Below are 22237 nucleotides of genomic sequence, written 5' to 3' on the forward strand. Positions count from 1 at the left end.
CCACCAGGAGCTTGCATGCCGGCCCTAGCCCCAGGCCTGGGTCCATGGTGGGGCCCCGGCTATGTCGTATCGGGCGACGCCATGACTCCATAAGGGGTGGGGGAGGGGGTGGACCGCTCTTTGTCTGGCTTGTCACCTAGGACCTGTTTGCCTTGGGAGACACTACCAGCAGCATATAGCCCTGGACAACCTAGCTCCTAGGGTCATTCAGGCACTCAAACCCCTCCACCACGTTAAGGTGGTGATGCTAGAAGTGGCTGTAGAATATTTATATTTTATTAAATATTTAGACATAGTTATTTTACTTGCATAAAATTATAATCTAAATGTGAAACTAGTAGGTCACTGTTTTGATGAGTGAGTCACTGAATCGTTCAACCAAAATTGAGCTAGATATTGTGTCTAAAATGTAACACAATATGACTTTCATGTTTATCGATCTGTTGTAAACAACCTGAATTCTTTTCTTTTTAATTTCTTTAGATTTTAATAAAATCAAAACTAAAAGAATTTCAAATCACGTGAGCCAGTATTTTATATGACATAACAGATGTTTAAACTGAGAAATTGTACAACTTTGCACGAAATGAGCTCATTTCAAAGGTGATGTGTGCTGCAGGTCTCAGAATAGTTGTGCCGAGGTCATGTTTATCACGGCGTAGCATCTTCTCTTCTTTTCTGAGCAGTTTGAAGACGTCTGGGAATCAAGGTTATGAGTTTCTGGTCACATTCTTGTCTGATATGAGTTTCCAGCTGCTGAAGTGGTCATCTTTGACAGATTTATAAAGATGCACCAAATGTTCTCTATCGTGAAAGATCTCGTTTATAATCGTTGTGTGTGCACAAACCATCCCTGACAGAGGTGTACACCACTTCCGACTCAAAAAGTGGGATTTCTAAAAACTTCACAAAACTTGCACACCTGCATGCAAACTGTGCCTGATGCGTACAGATGCTTTTTCAGTAGTGAGGTGAATGAATAAAGTAAAAACAAAAGCTCTGCGTTCATGTAAATGAGTAGGTACTATATATCAACATGAAATATTCAACTTTCATTCATTGAGATAAGCGCTGAACTCAGTCGTTATGCAAAATTTTAAACCACAGTTCTATTAATGTAGACATTTGATAACACTGTTTCTTTCTTTCTTCATAACTAATAAGGAGTTATTAAAGAACTAAAAGGGAATTAACACTTAACTTACTACTATTAACTTGTGTGTAACAACTTTATGATTGTGTTAATCTGTAACTTATGTATTCTGTCATACCTCTAATAGTAATTATCTACTAGTTAAGGTTAAAGAAAAATAACTATGAAGTAACTACCACTGAACAGTCACAATTACATTGAATTGAGTTCCTTTCATATAAATGGTGGTAGTAGTAGTAGTATGAAAATATTGCAATATTAATAAATGTACTACATTTTATAGAGGTTTTACCCGTGTAATGAAGTGTTTTGTTAGAAATCAGCTGGAATCAATCACCACTTCAGTGCTTTCTGATTATTGACCTTAGGTTTTATATTTTATATACAGTACTGTATGTGTGCCTCTTCAGAATATACAAATAATTTAGTTCCTGTATGTAAGCTAAAGACTGAGAGAAAATACAGGGAACTCAGTAGTAATTAATTCTTTATTTTGAAATAATTCTACAGACCCTTTTTAGAACCTGAAACTGTAACCTATTTAACTGTAAAAAGCTTAGAAGAGTTAAAAGGGTTAGACGTAAACACAACACAAACTACCCAACTACTAAAAATAAATATGAGCCAACAGCTTCATCCCAGTGTTTCGCTAAATAAATAAATAATACTGAATTCACAAATCACCATTTTACAGAGTGCACTGTATCTGTAGTAAGTTATGTAGATAGTTATGGCAAGACCATGGAGTTGTGACTCCTTTCCGAAGCAGATTTCCTTAAAGAACATGTGCACAATGCATTTATTACCATACAGCCAAAACCATGAGAGGTGAGAACCAGAAAGGACAAGCTTTACAGAAAGGACAAAACCCAATATGTACCATCGGTCATTTATGGTGACACTTTAAAATAGCTAACAATGAACTATTAACTATGACTTTTCCTTCTTATCCCTGCTTATTAATAGTTTGTATGCTAGTTGTTGGGTTTAGGTACTGGTTAGGATGAGGGATGTAGAATTATGGAAGACAGTATATTTTGCCAGTAGAACGTGCTCATCAAAATTTTCATTTTGATTATTTAGATTTTTTTTTAACCTTAACTAGTAGATAATTAATATTAGTTCTTCAGGAGGTATGACTGAATACATTAGTTATTGATTAGTGTACTGTTACTTAACACAGTCATAAAGTACAAAGTTAATACAACTTCCTTAGTAGTTAGCAGTAGTGAAGTTAAGTGTTAACAAATAATTACCAGTAAGTAAGAAACGGTATTCTAAAGTGTTACCAACGTTTGTAGTGGATTGGCTTATGAAAAAATATTTTTTAGTGAGAACAATATTGTGTACTTCAGTATTACGGCACACTGCTGTATTCGGCGTGGAACGATCTGTTATCTAGATTGAATAAACTCTAATGATAATAGTTTACTGTAGAGCTGCTTACATGAAGGTGTTGATGTCGTGTGAAGGATAGGCTACAGCTTGAAGAAAATGTAAAGATTTACATGTTTTCTTTTTACTATACTTTATGAAGCAGTCATAAAGTATAGTAAAATCTAGCTTGATAAAAGTATACTTTTAGCATAATCTATAGAGTTTTCTGTAAATGCGCCTCAGTTCAGCTCTGGACTCTACGAAGCCATGCTTTAGTATAGACCTGCTGAAATACACCAGACCTTCCCTGAAATAGACATCATATGTTGCTCTAAAAGCTTTTATATACCTTTCGGCATTCATAGTGCCTTCCGTTACATGAAGCCACTCATACAGTAAACACTTACACACCTCCATGCCATCAGAGATCCTGCTTCTGAAGTAAACACTGAAGTGATTTACAACAAGAAGGTTTGGACTCACCTGACCATATAACACCTGTCCGCTTTGAAACAGAACATTTTAGATGAGTCTTGACCCACAGGACATGACAGGGCTTCTGGACCATGTTTTATCATGATAGAGCTTTAGTTGTGGTCTGCAGGCAGCTTGGAGGATTGTGTTTATCAACAGAGGTTTCTGGAAGTATTCCTGGATGTTCAGTAATGTCTGAGAGAATCGTGATGAATGATGAGTGTCTTCTGAGGATCTGAAGACCACGAGCATCCAGCAAAGATCTTCAGCCCTGTCTCTTACACAGAGAGCCTCTGTCCAATCTTTGATTCTGAGAGACTCTGTAAGACATCCCTTTTATTATAGATCTGATGTCAGTTCACTTTAATTACTTACTAGATATTCTCCCAGCCGAATCTTTTCAAAATTTCTTGCTTTTTCAGACTTCTTTTTGCCACATGCCAACTTTTTTTAAAACCTGCAGCAGGCATTGAATTTGAAATGAGCTCTTTTAGTGGATAAGTGTACAATATCACACTTTAAACATTTTTTAAATTAAGTTCTGTTGTGAATAAAATAGTCGATTTTGAAATATTTTAGTTTTTTTTGTTTTTCAAATATAAAAAATATTTCCAATTTTTGGGTTGTAGCTATTGAGAAGCAAAACTGTTACTGGTGCGATGTTGCTAAACTATATCATATGATATAAATATCATGAATTATGCTGGCCTTAATCATTTTAACATGTTATCTTTTCCAAAATGAATCACACCAAATGAACGTGTTAAACCGAGAGCCCAGTCATATACATCATAAACAGGACGTTTGTGTGTTAATAACTGCGTGAACGCTTCATATCTCTGCCAGACTCGTTCAAGCACATCACGATGACTACCAGCAGGACGAGCCGTGGCTTTAAAAAATACATTTAATAATCTACTGGAGCTGTTTTTGCTCTTTGTCATAATTAGCTAAATTAATGAAATGCAGCAGATGTCTTAGTTTCATTTAGAGTTTTAATGTGACACAGAGGTAATTAAACACGCCGGTGAGTGATTGATTTAAAAAAAGATTTGCTCCTTTGGAGTCTGACGGTTAAAAGCTGCGTTTGATGAACGGGTTTTAGTTAGTGGAACTAGTATCAGAAAATAAGATCATCAGTGTGCTAACTAGTAGCTGCTTGATCTCACAGAGATCTCTCAGATCACATTGATTGATTTGGAAACTCAAGAGAAGTTCAACAAGGTTTTATTTTATGCAAACTTTAAAGTTTGATATCGCGTTGGAAGGTTATTTACACTTTCCATAAGATCATTCAATTATCCTGTTAGTTTCTGTCTGTCTGTTCTGTGTGTATCACCGTCATTACCAGGATGCACTTGTGCTCAATGGCCCAGTGTAAATTATAATTCTCAGTTATTTACAGTTAAACAGGCTCAGTATGATAGGAGGGATGAAATGTCAGCGTTGCAGTGAGCTTCAGACGCTCAGGAACGAGATCCACGCTCACAAGTTTGCCTTGAGTGGAAACTGTTTGAAATAGAGTTTGTTTGCTGAAACTCTCCCTCAATTACCGTCTGTGTGTGTGTGTGTGTGTGTGTGAGGACTAAATTATAGCCTGTGTGTTGCCAGGCTGCAAATAGAAAGGCAATAATTATCCCAAGCATCCCCATGTAAATCATGTGAAATCAGGGATTCAAATGAGGTGAGATTTCCTGGAAGAAAGAGAAATGAGAGAGAGCCAGGCTCGCAGAGAGACTCGCGGCGGCTGCTTCTGTTGCATGGGTTTGTGGGAATGTGCATGCATTGATCTCCTGCTAGTATTTGCTCTGATTGATCATGTTTTGGATGTTTTCAGATCAAGTGGTGCCGTGACCCGGACACATCCAAAGCGTGAATTCTCACACGACCAATCAGATTCATGAAATAATCATTTTCTGTTTCTTTAACAGATTGCTTGTTTAGGAGTGGTCTTCAGAATGAACATTAAACTGAACTTCTGTTTTTACTCTTTGCTCTTTAGGGATGAATCTCAGACTTTGAACTAAACCCAAAATCAAAAGTGAAAATATGCAGACGCTATAATTCGCTTCAATTCGAGCTTCTTGAACCATTAGTGTTATTGTAGCATATATTGTCACGATAATTAAGCACATGTCCTACACTAACTCATAATATTCTCAATAATATGCATTTGTTAAAGGCAGTAGTCACACTGTAATGTATAGAATTTAAACTCCATTTAGCGCTTTATCCAGTATAGAGCAGTTTTACATCAATAAACAGGAAAATAGCAGAATTCGTGAAGAAACACTTTCAGATTCATCCGTACAAAAAAAGCATCGTAGGCTTTGAGTGCATCATAGATCCATTGAAAGCAGTGGAGCTGCGATCAGCTTAGGTTTATGATGCTTTTGTTGAAATGCAGCCCTGATCGGTGATTCAGTTCAGGTCATCTTTTTCACATTTTAAGTGTAAAAGTGTGCTTGATTGTCATTAAAATATTGCTACGGTCGTAACGGTTTTAAAAATAGGCTCAGTGTCTCTCCGATGTGTTTGTTTCACGCATGCGGCACGGACTGAACGTTTACACATGCTCTTTTTTGGCCCTGTATTTTGTTGTTTTTCTTCACTTTTTTTTGTTTTTGTTTGTTCTCTCCTAACACCGCTTGTCTGTCGCTCTCGTCAAGTTGGCCGACTCCAGCGACGAGGTAAAATCCAACATCTGACACCATGACACCACTATGATGTACATCAGTGAGGATCAGGATTGTTGTTTGTAATGGCTGTTTTTGATCTGGTTCTGGTGGTTGTTGTGCGGCAGGGCTTCCTGATGGACGTGGAGGTTGGTTCAGTAGAGGTAGATGGTGATGTAGTTCAGTCTGGTGTTTAAGCTCCGGGTTCAGAACCACGAGCTCAGCGGCGTTTGTGTTCATTATCACCCAGAATTATTTCAGGCGTCTGCACCAGTACCTGTGAAATGTCACGGTTCTCCGCACCAATTTGCACTAAAGCAAAGTTAACTAAATATTGCCTTTAAATGATCAAATAAAATAACAAAGAAACACATTAGCAGTAAAGGTCATTGCTCACTGAATTTTTCACACGTTAAAAAATAAATACGACCTCCTGTTGAGTCGATCACAAAACTTTTAATTGTCATAAAAACAAGTCAGGTTTGATTTTGACGAAAGGATGACGAGCTGTTATGATTATCACATGTTAAATATCATCATTTAGTCGTTTAGCAGACGTTTTCAAAACCAAGAAATGGTTTTGGGTGTAGTTTATTAACCTTGTATTAATAATAAATGAAGCTGATAAGTTCAGCTCAAACTGAGTGAAAAGTCGTCATTAAATCTGTCTCTGCACGATGTTTCTGAATTAAACGCCTCTGATTGGCTGTTGTGTTCACACGCTCAAAACATTTCAGTCATTGGCTATAATGTTGCAAATTATTGTAAATATGAAGCATTGCTGCTCTTCACAGAGCGTTTGAGATGGTTCTGATGGTAGAAGATCACGGGCCGCGTGGAGCTGGCCAATCAAATCAAAGTAGACCGGTTTCTAGAAGCAGAGCATGAATCTCAGCACAGTGTTAGTTTTATGTTGAAAGAGAGCGAGGTCAGATGTTTTCCTGTAGAAATGACAGACCTCTGTGTCCGTGATCCAAACTACTCGACCGTTTTCCTCAAATTTCTGTTTCTCTGTGTGTTTCTTCTTGTTGCTGAGAAATGTAATTGTTTTTGATGAATTATTGTAGTTTGTATTGTTCTTTTTGTGTTTCTGTTTTATTGTAGTGATTTGGGATTAGAGATAATACTTTGTTATTATTAATGTAATGTAGCGATTTAGCATTGAAACTCTATTAATAATAAAAGTTGCAGGGCGACGCTGACCGTAAGTAGAGAACCTGGAGAACCGTTCTGTGTCTCTGGAGCTCAGAAGAACCATACATTCTCTCTCTTTAGTGACAGAAAACATTAGGATATTAAGTAAAGATCGTGGTCCATGTTCCTACCTTAAATATATCAAAACTTCATTTTTGATAAGTAATATGTATTGCTACGAATTCATTTGGACAACTTTTTAAAGGTAATTATTATTATTTTTTTTTTTAGATTCCTATATTTAAATAGTTGTATTTCAGACAGATATTATCCGATCCTAACAAACCAGACCTCGGTGGAGAGATGATCATGATGTATGCATTGACCTTCATGTTTTGAGCTCCAGTGAACACAAGCGAAGCCTCAAAGCGCTTGTCCTCATGAAGTGGTCTTCAGCGCTGACGGACGTCACAGACGCTGCAGGTTGATCTCAATCCAGAACATGTTCGATATCTCCGTCTCTGAGATCTGGACCCTAACTTGCAAGCAGCTTTGCAGTTAGTGGAACGTGTTCCTGTGTGGGAAGAACCGTGTCCTGCCGTGTGTTGAGCATTGCTCAGAAGATCCTCTGAAGAGAGTCTGATGTGTTTTGTTGGATGTGTTCAGGCCGCTCTGCTGGCTCCGATGGAGGACGAGGCGGGACGCTCTGGAGGGACGGACGACAGGAAAGCGGTTCCGGATTTCCCGCCCCCTGCTGGACGAGAGGTTCTGCTGCGCACCTGTGTCCCGCGGCCCGCGCCGTACTCCAAGTCCCTGCCGCAGAGGCTCTTCTGTGTGCTGATGAGGGACGAGTTCAGGCTCGCCGGGGCCTTCTCCTCCGACACGTCCTTCTTCTGAGTCTCCTGCTAGACTCGGACTCTTACGGAGCTAAACGCAACGCTCGAGAAACCCTTAACGTGGCGTAATGCATTAATACATACCTTTTAAAGACCAAACTCTGTAAATATGTAATTAACAGATCATACCCTATACAGACAAGCAGATGAGCCCGGAGTAAGATCTCAACACGTTAAGTGTTTCCTTTGCATGGAGAATCATTATAAAGGAAATGCTTAACGTGGCTTAATGCATGAAGACCAAACTCTGTAAAGATGTTATTAATAAGTCATAAAGAACCTGGTATTTTTGTTCCATAGAAATTAATTATAAGGAAAACTCTTAACGTGGTTTAATGCATAAAGACGTGAATTGCAAAACAATCGCAATTAAACGCATTCAGAGAAAAGTTTGTTTACATACATGTGCGTGTATACTATATATATATTCATTATGTGTGTATACAAATGTATTGTGTATGTAATTTATATTATGACAGTATTTTAGATATAAATATACTTTTTTTCATTAATATATAGATGCGTGTGTATTTATATATATACATAATAAACAATAAACATTCAAACACAGTATGTAAACCAATGTGTTTTGAAAGCAGCCCTCTTTTCAGTTCACACATTATTAATAAACCATATACAGACGAGCAAACACCGTTAGAAGGCTTCTCCAGTGGTGTGTTTCTATTGGAGGACTGAAGGTGTTTGTACACTGGACTCATCTGCTTGTCTCTATATAGTAGGCTATGATTTATTAATAACACATTTACAGCGTTTGGTCTTTTTAAAGCACTTTTTAATGCGTTAAGTGTTTTAGAATGTCCCGTTAAAACGCTTCACATGTAATCGTCGCTCGGAGGCTCTCATCAGCTCTCATCAGCTCTGAAATGCTTTTATATCTGTTGTGTTTCACACATGCTAATAATATCCGTTCCCCTACTGTGTGCTTGATGAGAGCGGCTCTAGATTGAGCTCTCCACGCTTTGCCTCAGGAAGCGTCGCCGCACACACGCTCACACACACTCACACACACACACACACACACACACACGCTCACACACACACACATTATGGCTCTGTGTCCTTTCACACGTTACGTCTCTGTGATCTTCTCCACAGATGTGACATTGCCGTAGATGTAGAATGAAGTGCTGGTAATTATTGGTGTCGATCTCATGCGTCTGACCAGGATCTAAATGTCAAACCGATGTAAGACTTTCCAATTCAGACTTGATGAAAATAAAATGTCTGAACGTAATTAGGCTCTCCAGCCAAACTTGTTGTTGTCGGCGTTCTCGTTTCATGATCATTGCCTCATTAGCGCTTTGTGCCGCTCGCGGTGCTTTAATTGCGTTAAGGGCTTTAAACGACGCTGATGTTATACACGGGACGTTAGTTTGAGAAAGTTCTGCTCCGGATCAGACCAGCGTCTGGATTCAGCCGATAACGGATCGTGAAGGATAAATGGTGCAAGATGGTACTGTACCAGAATAGAGTTTACCTGCAGAGACTAAACCAGCTTTAAAGTAAAGCACTTAAAAATATCGAGGCTTAATTAAGATTATTGCATTGAAATGACATCATGTTTGGACGGCACAGTGTTAATATAAACTTAATGTGATCTATCAGTCACACGGGTCAGATTTAAATGATCAGTAACCAGTTTATATACTGATATCTCTGTCTCATCAATAAATCCACTTTTTATCTCTTGCATGTTAACTCTTTGTTAATGTCCTGTAAACCATCTTCCTTCTTTTTAACTACATTGACACTGATTTGAAGCAATCTGAATACATGCAAAATCTGATTGAAATGAAATCAAATAGTTTATGAGAAACTAGGCTATTTTGTTGTTACTTGAAATAAACATAGTCTGAAAAGTTTTTTTTTTCAGTTAGTTGCCAAGGCAACATTCCTCATTCTCATTTAGTTTAAACTAAAAAAAACAAACATTAAAAACAATTCAATTATGTTTCGTTTCTGTACGCATGACTGATAAATATGATCCTGGAGCACCGCTATATCTGTGACAATAAACAACAATACACTATGAGGCAAAATTATACTTTTTTTAATATAAAAAATCATTAGGATATTAATCAAAATCATGCCTAATGAAGATATTTAGTAAAAATGTCCTATACCGTAAATATATAAAAACTCAATTTTTGATTAGTAATTTGTGTTGAACTTAATATTATAACTTAATTTTAGATTTAGATTTTTTTCTAATAGTTTCTCAGCCAGATATTGTCCGATCATAACAAACCAGACATCAGTATAAACTGACCCTCGTGACCATGACCTCATGCTCCAGGGTCACTCATAGATTGTGTTTATTAAATGATGTTAAAACCGTATAATCCATACACATGAGAACATTGCATGCAATTCAAGCACATCTTAAATGTATCCCTAAATATGATCCCGTGTACGCGTGTCTTTCTCGGGACTCGAGCCCATGACCTTGTCGCTGTCTGAGCTGCAGGAAAACTTTCTTTGCAGCTCTTCCTCAGCGCTCCGGCTCGACTCGAAGCGTTTCCATGGACGGAGATGCGGCGGTGAACGCTGCTGTTGCCATGGCGACGGCCGCACTTCCTCTCTCTCTCTCTCGCACGCCCCCGCTCTCTTCGGGACGACGGACAGATTTTCACACACATGTCTGTGGAGGATGCGGGCCTTGTTATTTTCAATTCCCTTTTCGAGGGCCAAACCTTGTCCAAAATCAAACGCGCGGAAAACACAAAGTTGACACGCTGCGTGTAAAATCGAGGCGGCGGCGACAACAAAAGGCGGTTCAGAACTTCAGCTTTTGTTCCAGTTTGAAAGCCTCGCCAAACAAGCCTGAGACGCTGCAATAACTTTAGAGCGGAGAGAAGAAATATTTGCAAACCCATTTTTCACAAAGTTTCTGCTCTACTTTCCTTAAAGTGTACTGGCACGTTACCACAGACTCCGGCTGTGTCCGACCGAAGACTGGCCTCGCTGCTCTGACCACAGATATCATATGATCGTCTTTACTGACCAGCCATAAAGCGGCTTACCTCAAGCTCAGCACGCACAAAAACTACATCTGCTAAAGCGTTAGCATTTCTGTTTAGCGCTATGGCATGCTACAGTAACGTGTGTCGTAGCGTGCGAGTCGCTAGTCTTCATCGTACGGTCTGCACGTTCTTCATAGACAGGTTTATTAGATCCGTGCAATGATTTCATAGGATCCCTAGATTAAATCAAATGCACTTCCTCGGCCTGCACAGGCAAAAATCATAACCACAATTATTTTGGTCAATATTATAGGCAAAAAACAGCTGCTTTTCATTTTTAAGATATTTTTTTTTTTTTAATTAATTACAATAATTAATTACCTTTCTACTAGTCTCTGCACTCTCTCTCTCTCTCTCTCTCTCTCTCTCTCTATATATATATAGTACTATTAACTCATGCAGGTGAATGCAGACTGAACGTGTTTCTATGAAAGCCTGTGGTGATGAACCGCAGTTAAACGTTAAAGCTGGGTGACGGTGTCGTGAGACCCGAGAGGAGCTATAGCAGTGTGAAATGTGTTAAAAAAGCAGGTGACACACCGTTGTGGAAATAATAAGCGATCAGAGCGTGCTAACAGCGATAGGATGTGCTTGTGGTGTGATGTCAGCCTTTACTCAGATCCACACATAGCTCCGATCACACGTCCTCATGAGCAGCATATGTTTTCACACCGGCGTCGATTTACATTCATTCCATATTAAACAGACTTTATGTTAGTTTTTGTGTCAGGCATGTTTTATTCAGCGCCGTTCAATAAACAAAACCTTTACGTTTCACCCAGAAATCATCATCTGATCCTCCTCGGGATTCTCTTCTGTTAAAGAAAATACTTTTTAGTTTTTTATTTAACAGTCAGCGAGGAACAACTGATGCCCGACATTATTCAAAATATCTTCTTTTGTGTTTAAAAAAAAGGAATACATGTTTAAACAAACTTGTTTTCCAATTAGTTTTTTATTAACAATATCTAAACATTCGTAGATCAAGATATGCTTATTTTAAGATATGTTTTTGGAAAAATGCATAAAAAAGCTTACAAAGACCAACAAATTAGCCACAATGTTTCAGGAAGAAAGAGCAGGTTTGCACAGGCAAGCAATTTTTGTTCTAGCTTTAATCACAGACTCAGTTTAGCTTCTTATATTTATACTAAACATTTTCAAGATAAAGCATCTTAATTAAGGATGTTTAGATACTTGTTAGAAGAAGAAGGGCGTGAGTATTGGATGATGAAGTCACACAGAAGAGAGTCAGGTCAGCGCCGGCCACAAAAATATGGATTCGGTGTGTAGGAAGTGCTATATGAGATTATCTAAATCTAGTTTTGTGCCTCAAATACCGACTCCCACACGCAATAGGTTGCATAAGCTTCTGTGTGGAGATCTCCTTAAAGTGAAAAGCACAAAGTGTTGGTGAAGCGCGGCTCACGCGGCCCCGGACTCCATGTTCAACATCCACCAGCCATTGTTTAAACTCTGCTCGGCGACAAACGTGGCTTTAGCCCTAATTTTAAGACGCTGAGGCCTTTGGCTCGTGAACGCATTGGCAGCGGCCTGTTTGTGAGCAGATTAGTGTCAGGATTAAATGATGGCTGAATAGCAGCAGATAGGACTACGTAGGTGTTTCGTGCTTCAGCACCTGAAGCCAATCGCAGGCCGCTGCTGGCGCGGATTATATCCCCATTATACCAGAGAAAGGACTAAATGCCATTACATAGCCGCTGTACGTGAGCAGGTTTGTCTTGAAGACGCTTCTCCGCCGTTCCAGGAGCAGATTTAAGAGCGAGCGTGGGCCGACAGAGAGCTAATGGACCCTCGCTGATCTCCTCAAACAGCCGGGAAGCCTCTATTCAGTGCTCGTATTTATAGGGCCACCAGATTCATTTAACAGGAAGTGACACACGTGAAGCGTCCTCACCTGACCGCTCTTCACAGCTGCTCTGGTTCTTTAGCTGAAAAGCTGGAGAAGAACTTGTAAATGTCTCTTTATGCTATATTATCACCAAATCTCGTATTTGACCCTTCTGACAACTAGTTTTCTTTCAGTTAGCTCAGGTTTAGTGTTCCTGTTTGATCTGATCTGGGCTCTGAGTGTTTCTGTCTTGTTTTGTTGTATACATTTTCGTAACTTTGAATCAAGAGGCTTTTATAAAAATCAGCATTTTGTTAAAAGAAGCAAAAATAATTGCCAGTGGAGCAAGAAAAATAATCCTGTTTAGCTTTTGAATTGGGATTATTTTAATTTTCCCATTGGCAGAAATTTTTGCTAATTTTAAGCAAATACTATCACATTTTTTCAGAGAGCAAGACATCATATCTTAAGTCATTTTACTTGATAGAAGAATGTTCATTTTATTTGTTTTATTTATTTATTTAATGTTTATTTTATTTATACTAGAAAACAAGACAATCTCTTTTTTTGCAGCGTGCATCTCAGTTTTAGATTTAAAAAAAAAAAAGCATGATTTTATGGAAAGTTTTGGCAAAGTTCACTGAAAAACATGAGAGGTGCAAGAGCTCCGATCTGTGAGAGAAAACAGAGACAGAGATTGAATCCAAGAACAGACACCAACAAAGTACAAAAGTTATTAAAAATGTATGCGAGCAAAGTCATGTAATGTCAGCGATGACAGGAACATCCTTCAAGATGAGAGCAAGGAGATCATCATTAAGAGGCCTTTGGAGACTCAGATGTCTTCTGTGATGAGTGTGATCTGGAAGGAATCTAGTCCGGAGGATTCGGCCGATCGTGAGCCGGAGATGAGAGAGTGTGAATGTTAGAGCTCTCCTCGGACACAGCCGCTGGTGTGGACCCCGCTCCGGTCTCCAGCTGCCGTTATTCAGTCATTGATTTGTGGAGCTGGTCTGTGGGGATCTGTGCAGTGTGTTTGTCCCGGATCCCGTCCCTCCCACGCCGCTTCCTCCTCCTCCTCCTCCTCCTCCTCCCTTCATCAGCATCTTGGCATTGTTAGCCGCTTCCCGAGGGAAAACATCCCACGCAGCGCCGGATCGTTTATCTTCTCACAGCACAAAGCGGCAGATCGCGGTGTGTGTGTGTGTGTGTGTGTGTGTGTGTGTGTGTGTGTGTGTGTCTGTAGTTCACGCGAGCGTCAGATCCAGCGCTCGTCCTCGTCGCTCTGTCTTATTCATTTCTGACTGTTCTTGAGGAGGAAGCAGAACAGCCTGCTTTTTACACATAAAGCCATGACATGTCTTTTTACGTTTAATGCATCGAATTGAATGGAAGGTGAATTTATTCTGTTATTGCACTGCGCTAAAACTTGCCCAAACGGACTAAAATGACTTCACTACATGTGAAAAAGTTCTTAGCCATGCACATTACTAACCAAAATGACATTTGAGATATATTTATAATAGGAACGTGATTTTTACTTAAAGAGTGGCTCTATCATGTATTTTTGAATATGATCTTTCATGTGAATGAAAACACCAGAAAGTGCTCCGTGTATAAAGGTGCTGTCTCTCAAAAGAAAGAGTCGACTCTGAATCTCTGAAGCGAGTCGTTTTTCAAGCAGTTTGGTGTTGAACATGAATCATGTTTTCTGGTTGGTCTGACTGTAAATGTGAAATCATTCTTCACCAGCAGGTGTCTCTTTAGGACCAATAAAAGTCACAAACACAGCTTTATTAATTGTTGAGCGAATTGTTTGGGAGTCGTTGAACGAATAAGGTAAAAATAAATGTGTATTATAAGAAAATGAAAGTGTTTCTTGACCTTGAGTGCAGTTCAACCCGTTGTTTGTGACTCCTTCATTACCCAGAAGAGGGGCACTTTAATTTCCTGTTGATTTTTGGCATAAAAGAAAAGTAGTTAATTTTGACCCATAAATGTTTGTTGGCTTTTGTGTTCCAGGGTCATTCATATATATATGTGTGTGTGTGTGTGTGTGTGTGTGTGTGTGTGTGTGTATTACACTGTAACTAGCACACGTTATAATAAAGTGTAACTGATTTTTGTAATCTGATTACGTAATCCAGACTCCACGATCATCTCTGAGGCTCTTCAAACTTCACACGGTCCCAAAGGCAGCGGTGAAAGCGTGCGATGTATCCCATGATGCACCTGTGAGAGTCTGTTGACCTCTGGACACCGGTCCCATCATCCACACTCCACCGGACCTCATCCTCATCCTCCCACGCTTTCAGGAGCGTTCTTTGTCTTTTTCGCTCCGGCAGCTTGGTGATTCTTCGCTCCTCCTCTGTCTGTTAGACTCAGACCTGAACGCTTCTGCAAACAGCTGAATATTGAGGAGCGTCTCTCGCTTGTTATTGGAGTGAAACTGTCTGCACATACGTGTCGAGAGCATATTGAGAGGGTCATTACCCATGAGTCCGTGCTTCGCCGCCGTCTGCAGAGATCAGGTTTATCTCTCCTCTGATTTCCAGCGTTATGATGCCGCCTGACCTCCGTGATCTCTGCCGAACTTCAGATATAGAACCCAGAACATCACAGCCACGGCTTTTATTGAGAAGCACATCAAGCCTTAGATATTGCTCCAGGCCTGATTCAGAGAACATTTGTAATAAATGAACTAATAAGTGCTTATATGCACTACGTTTCATAACACACACACACACACACACACACACGTATACATACATATATGTGTGTGTTTTATGTGTGTATGAGACACTTGGAATGTTTTATATTATTAAATCTATTCTCAATATTTATATGAAGTGGAGCTGGAGCAACAGGAAACACATGAAAGCCGCTCTTTTTTGTCGAGTTGCTCATGAAAGCAAGAGGTTCGTTCTTCAAAGAGCGCGAGGAAGATGAAAAGAGCCACATGAAAGGATGAAGGTCCGTCCTGAAAGAGCTGTGAGGATGATGAGGAGAAGAGCGAGGTGTAAATTGATCGGGGCTGAAGAGAGACGTCAGCGGCTGCTCTTTGGGAATCTCACCAGGTAATTGGCCATCAATGAAGAGTATTTATAGACGTCTTTGCCGTGTTTAACGCTCTGTGTTTTCCAGGAGGACGGGCGTCACAGCGAGCCTATAAATACATCGGATAATATGATCTGTAGGAGTTTATTTATTTAAGGCAAAATACCCAAGGTGAACAGCTACAAGTTCTCTGGAACGTTATACATTTTATTTTGCAAATAAGGCGTCGTTTAATTAAATATGCACTAATTGGCATATATTTCCAGAACATTAATCTAAGCATTGCATGAAGCCAGATTCATAAGCCTTCTTTGCTTTTGGTTTAAAATATCGTCCACAGTCAGAAAACAAACAGTAAAGTAAAGTGATGTATAAATCAGTGAGAGGAGTAAAACTACAAACTGTTTGTATGAGAAGATCGCAACAAAACCAACACTTGAATGTGTCCCAAAATCTGAAAAGGGACCCTAAGGTCCTCGATCCTTCAGATTCAAGTCGCAATTATTTCGACGGTGCTTTACACAACGTCTTCACCGCAGTAATACACAGGAAAACGATCAGCGTTGTACAGAAGACAGTAGTGTCTCATCAGTTAAACCCCACTGAATATCATCTCTCGAGCGTTTCCAGTCACTCTCTGTGTTTCGCACACGATAGTTCACGTGTGTTTTCTATTTCCGTCCCATCTCCGCTTTCACGCGGACCGCTCCTGCTCCCGCTTCACCCATTACCAGCCGCTTTGATGGCCCAAAGTTCTATCTGCGCGTCTCTACATCCTCCTCCACAGATTTCACTACTCCATCCACCCACCATCCATCCGTTTTTGACTGGGCCCGGGAGGATTATGCCATTCTTCACAGGACGAGATCTCAGCGAGTGGGCAGGAGAGTCAGCAGCGAGCCCCTAATGACACAGAGACGCCCGCGCACGTCCACCACCCATCTCCCCGCGCGCTCCCATGCATGCTGATGACCGGTCGATGGCGGTCAGCGGCTCTCGGCCCGGGGAGATTTAGCGAGGGATCGATGCGAGTGACAGGTGTTAGGCCCCTCCGAAAACAAGCCCTGGAAACGCTGGTTTCCGCTCGTCTCTGGTAATCTCGTTAGGGACGTGAATGGCTCCCTTTGGAAAGCGGCGATGCCGGAGAAGAGGAGGGCGGCGTGGAGAATGAGTATTGGATTAGAGGAGCTTCATCGGAGGGCAGCGTTCCATCGCTTGAGCTGGAGCTGCAGATAAGGCCGTCGTCTATTGAGGGCTCCCTCAGAAGGTGTCTTACAGTGTAAGGTGACCTGCTTTTGAGCAGTCGTGTGTTTGTGAGAGCGTCACCCATCAGATACATCAAACAACGTGATCACAAACGGTTCAAAAACTGGAAGCAGCATCTTTGTACTTGTCTGTTTGGAAATCTGGAAGTTCTTAGCAATGTATATTACTAATTGAACCTTTGTTTTGGTATATTTAATGTACAAAATGTACAGAATATCTTCATGGAACATGATCTTTACTTAATATTCTAATGATTTTTGGCATAAAAGAAAAATGTAGAATTTTGACCCATACTGTTGTCTATTGGCTGCTGATCCAGGGTCATAAATTCGTAGCTAGTTGTACAGAATAATATCTTTTAAAGAGTTTGCTCGGACTGTTTTGGGTTTATATGATGTGCCGTCGATAGAAAGAGTATTTGTAACTGCTGACATCATTTCATTTAAAACTGGCCAAAAACATTTTCATTTTTAATGGTGGAAATGCTCCTGCCGGTAAACGCCCTGAACTACCATTGGTCCATGCTGATGATGCAGTGAGTGGGCGTGGCTCTGGTGCTCCGCCTCCATGGGTGTGGAAACTTTCTCCGGTTTGCTTCGCCTGTTCTGCCCATCGTGGAAGCTTGATTTTGCGCGGAATAAAATAAACAAAAAGCAGCAGAAATATACTTGTGAGATATAAATGAAGAATCTGAATTGTTAGGGGTTTTTTTCTTGTGGCAAAAACAAGCTTCCATAGTCTATAAAAACATGACCTTTTTTTAAGCTTTGAATGAACAGGTTTTTTTCAGTGCACTTGTAAGCACTTAGTTGTATTGATGGTTATTTGGTTAATTACGCCAATACTACAACTCTTCCTTTTTATCAAACAATTATGACGTAAAAATGTAATTTCGTCTAAGATCAGATGAGCTCCATGTAAAAACAGGTACATTTGGAAAATTCTTAACGAAGACTGGTTTACTGAGATCACATGACTCTGAATCGCAGGTTTGAAACAAATGATTGAAAGCTTGATGAAGAGGCCTTAATGTTGAAACGTAATGTGGAAAGTCGCTACGATGCTTTTTTAACCTGTGTTTTCTCACCATCTCGTCTGCTTGTTTTGAGAGGAACGCGCACAGCTCATATTGACGTCCTCTTTGAGATGTTTGCTAGTTAAACGGCTCCATCTTCTCTTCACCTGCGAGCGGAGCGTGATCAGAAGTGGTCCGTGAGCGCGGTGGGCCCGTGGTATCTGCTGGTAATTGTGCTGCGGATCCGTCTCGGAAAGTTTCACAGCTCGTGTCTGCCGGCGCTGAGGGAGGAGGACAGCGTGAATAGACAAAAAGGCAGGTGCTGCGACACAGCGATTCTCTGGCAGCAGGTTTTTTGGGATGGAGGGACGGATCCTGTCAGCATCTCGCGTGATAAGAGCCGCCTGGCATCAGCAGAAGCTGAACGCTGCGCTATTCATTAACACACATCACGCCTTTGTGTCTTCCTATATGTCCGTCTCCCGGTCATTAAGTCAACCCTCGATGTCAGAAATGTCCGATAGCTGCGCTTGGGTTTGTAACACGAGCTCCGGGTCTGAACCGCTGGAACATAATGAAAGTTTTCTGCTGTGTGTTTGCTGGAGAGACACATATGCATCCATAATGAATGTCTCTGAGCGTCACGGCGGGGCATTATTTAGCTTCCTTCCTGATTCTAGCGTTAGACGCCATGAAGTATTAAAAATGGAGCAGAATTGGAACAATTACCTGGATGTAGTTGATGTTATCCAGCAAAACAGTTTCAGCTAAACTTTTCACGCAGCACTAGAACAAACAATGTTAAACTACGGTGTTGTTCAGGTGTTTTAATGTGGCGTGCTTCTAGACCGGTTTCTGCAGGTGTTTGAAATCTTCTTCTGCCCGGCCAAAACATCGCTCACTTATTAAAAAGACAGTTAATAGTCAGTAATGTTATTGATTGAATCTATCAGATGAGAACAAAACTGAATCTGAATAATGACTCTTCTGTAGAGCTGCCTGAAATCTGAAATACATTTTTTAACACTAACATTGTTCTTTTCCTGTTTATTACCAGAGTTAAGCGTGACTGACACTGAGCCCCTTTAGTCTGACATCGCAAAACCAAAATCTATCAAAAAAGGTATTTTTGTACTATTATCTACATTACAAGAAAACTGTCTTTGATATTAACTCCTGTTTTCTGGGGGGAAGTGATTAAAAAACATATTATTTATTATTGCTTTAATCACAAACGTGCTTCTATTTGATGACTTAACATTGATGCCGTTTTGGTTTTTCAGTGTCTTCATCATGCCTGCTGTAATTAAATATATTCTTGCTTCATTATTTTAACAATCGGTGTCCTGTTAAATCTGAACCTCATCCTCAACTCTCTGTTTCCTGCTCCTTCCAGGTGAGGTACTAGTTGTTGAAGAGCGACCTTTGACCCCTAATCACTGACCCTTTATATCACGCCGCTGATCCCTGCATCGAAGCAGATGTGTACGGTAAGGGCACTAGATAGGATCATCATCAGCTCTGAAAAAACTGAAAAGTAATCCTAAACAGCAGACAGAAAGTAATATTTACATTATTTACCCTCTTGGATTGTTTTCCACATGATTTTTATATTCACAAGCGCACATTTTTAAACCATGGCTCAACTTTTATGTAAACTCTCAAACAGATGCAATTAAAAGACATTATAAGACTGATAGCAGTCAGATGAAGTTGATGGAAGTGGCTCAGAAGCTGCTCTTCAGATGGTTTTATGCAGACGGATGCAGCTCAGAGATGCAATGAATGACTGCATTTATATGTTGTTGTGAGATTAAATATAGAACTAATCGTACTCTATTCAATCAAACTGAGTAATTCACTCAGGAATTAATCAAGTGACTGTAAAGTCAAATCTTTTTAACTATAAAGATTGTGTCAGCGCAGCTTTTTACTATAAATAAAGACAATAACCAACAGTTCATTATTGAATTCAGTTTCTGTCATCATCCAGCTCAGTTCAGATGAGATCACTGGAAATAAAGGGACATTTCAGCGCTGCGTATAGCATACAACATCACTATTAATAGATATAGTAAAGAAGGAGTAGTGCGCTAGTACATTGAATGTTTACTGAAACACTGAATGATTCCAGAATAGACTGAAAATATTCAGTCTAACATGTGAGTTACTTAATATTACACTTACATTAATACATATAGTAGACACTTGTGACTTATAGCTGGGGAAACAAATGATCTTAACTAATATATTATTATTTACTTATTAATTGGTTGATTGATTCATTTATTATACACCGTTATGTAAAGTATAAAACAATGTTCTTCAAAACTGACACGGTTTGTTCCTGTGATGAAAACAGTTGCTGCTTCATATTATTAAGAAAACTGATAAATGACAAAGTTTGTAAGTTTTAAAAATAACTGCAATACTGGCTGGAGTAATGATGCAGAAAAATCAGTTTTGATCATAATATTTAATTACAGATATTTTAACATATATTTACATAAGTATTTGAAATTCTAATAATCTTTCAGAATCTGAATTATTCCAAGCTTGCTAGTGATAGTGCATCTAAGTAAGGCCCATGTTTTATTCTTCAGGAGAACGTTTTAACTGACAGAGATGCATCTTGGAAATATCTGACTCTGCGGCTGAAGTTGTTCATTGATTATTGACTCACGAAACACCTGAAGACGGCCACCTCCTGAAGACCTTGTCTCCGAGCTCTCGGGTTGATCCTGACCTGAGCCGTCGATGGCGTGTGCATCAGGAGCTTCAGGAGCTTCTATATTAAGCAGCGGGTTGTGTATGAGTTTGTATGACGGAGCGTGTTGATGCCCACGCTTCGATCGAGACACAGATGGCGCAGTATTTTAGTGGCTGTTGCGTTCTCTGTGTGGGTGTTGATATTGTACTACATGTACAGAATAACCCCTCCGCAGTCTTGGGTTATGTAAAGTTTAACTGCATCTCGCCGTCCAAAAGTTTGAGCAGCCGATCCGACGAGAGCAGATCATCGAGCCAAACAACCCTGGAGAAGAGCTGGAGTATTAATGATGCTTACGGTACAGAGAAACATCAGTATCTAGAACATAATTCATTCCTGGGATTAAACCTGAGTTTCCAGCTTCATTCCTCCAGTCTTCAGAGTCACGTGATCTTCAGAAATCAGAAAAATATACTGATTAACTACTTAACAAACATTTCTGATTATTATCAAAGTTCATCAGTATTCATCAGTATAGTAAATGATCATATTATCAGTTTTTGCTGCTCAGTGTTTTCGTGGAAACTCGGATTCATACATTAATTAGAGCACCGCTTACTTGAAATAGAATATAAATATACTTTTAATCAAATAAATGCAGCCTTGATGCGAAGAAGAGACTTCTAAACGCTAAAACGTTGGATGTTTCTGTAACTGGACGCTGTGCAGAAGAGTCTGAGGGCTGAATGTGTGTTATTGTGGGTCAGACGCTCAGTATCAGCTCTGAAACAGATCTTCGGGCCGTTCTCGGTGTGATGACGCTTTGGCTGTTGTGTGTGAGTCTCAGGAGGCTTCCAGGCACACAAACCCTCATCACACCGCTGAAACACTGCTAATTGTCTTCTGCGTCCCGTGAGCTCGTCTCTCCAAAGGCCAGCGATGCGTATGGATTTTCTCAAATGTCATCGTGGTTTGGGCTCCTGAAGCGGAGCCACAGATCTAGCCACAGCCTGCCGAGTCGATCTTCATCGGAGCGGCTGCCAGGACTCAGGAAATTAGTGATGTTTAATTATAAAACGCAGACAGTGACACACGTTGCTGTTGTTGCTCGATTCTTCGCGGCCTTTGTTTTCCCTTTGTTTTGTTCTGCTGTAGAGCCCGCCTCTCACTCCCACGATTGGTCGGTTATACACAGTGCCTGCATGCTATTGGTCAAAGACCTTTCAGTCAATTAAAAAACAATAGCTTGTGTTCACCATTTTCGATTTAAAACTGTAATCAACAATGGCTTTTTCTCTGTAATCAACTAAAAGTCATGTGATCATGGGATCATGTGATTGGACTCCTGGACTAACCAACACACACATCTCTAACGCAGTCCTTCTTCATTGAAATGATTTGAAATAATAGCCTCTCTAAGACTCATGCCCAAACATGAGGCGTCTTAAAGCAAGATAACACAACAGCGTTCGTTATTGCGTTCATCTGCACTCTCCGAGACAAAAGTCATTCATTATGAGACAAAAGAGCCCGGTTGCATCAGATTTCATCATCGTCATTGACTCTTTGCACCAGTTTCACAGA

General features: G+C 40.1%; 1 protein-coding gene and 1 long non-coding RNA gene across 2 annotated transcripts in view; both read left to right on the top strand.

Annotated features, from left to right (window-relative positions):
• Nucleotides 1–8220, top strand: part of LOC122333005 (rab3 GTPase-activating protein catalytic subunit-like) — a 36789-nt gene extending 28569 nt beyond the window's left edge. Inside the window, 2 exon segments of the mRNA XM_043230483.1 lie at nt 5674–5694; nt 7480–8220. Of these exon segments, the coding sequence (XP_043086418.1) occupies nt 5674–5694; nt 7480–7710 (252 nt within the window). The 3' untranslated portion in view covers nt 7711–8220.
• Nucleotides 8221–15533: 7313 nt separating this feature from the next.
• Nucleotides 15534–21250, top strand: LOC122333001. The gene is made up of 4 exons (XR_006248568.1): nt 15534–15682; nt 19001–19066; nt 19340–19433; nt 20547–21250. It is a non-coding gene; the product is annotated as an uncharacterized LOC122333001 (long non-coding RNA).
• The last annotated feature ends 987 nt before the right edge of the window (nt 21251–22237 follow it).

Source organism: Puntigrus tetrazona, unplaced genomic scaffold, assembly GCF_018831695.1.
Source record: "Puntigrus tetrazona isolate hp1 unplaced genomic scaffold, ASM1883169v1 S000000170, whole genome shotgun sequence".
In the NCBI taxonomy this organism is placed as follows: Eukaryota; Metazoa; Chordata; class Actinopteri; order Cypriniformes; family Cyprinidae; genus Puntigrus; species Puntigrus tetrazona.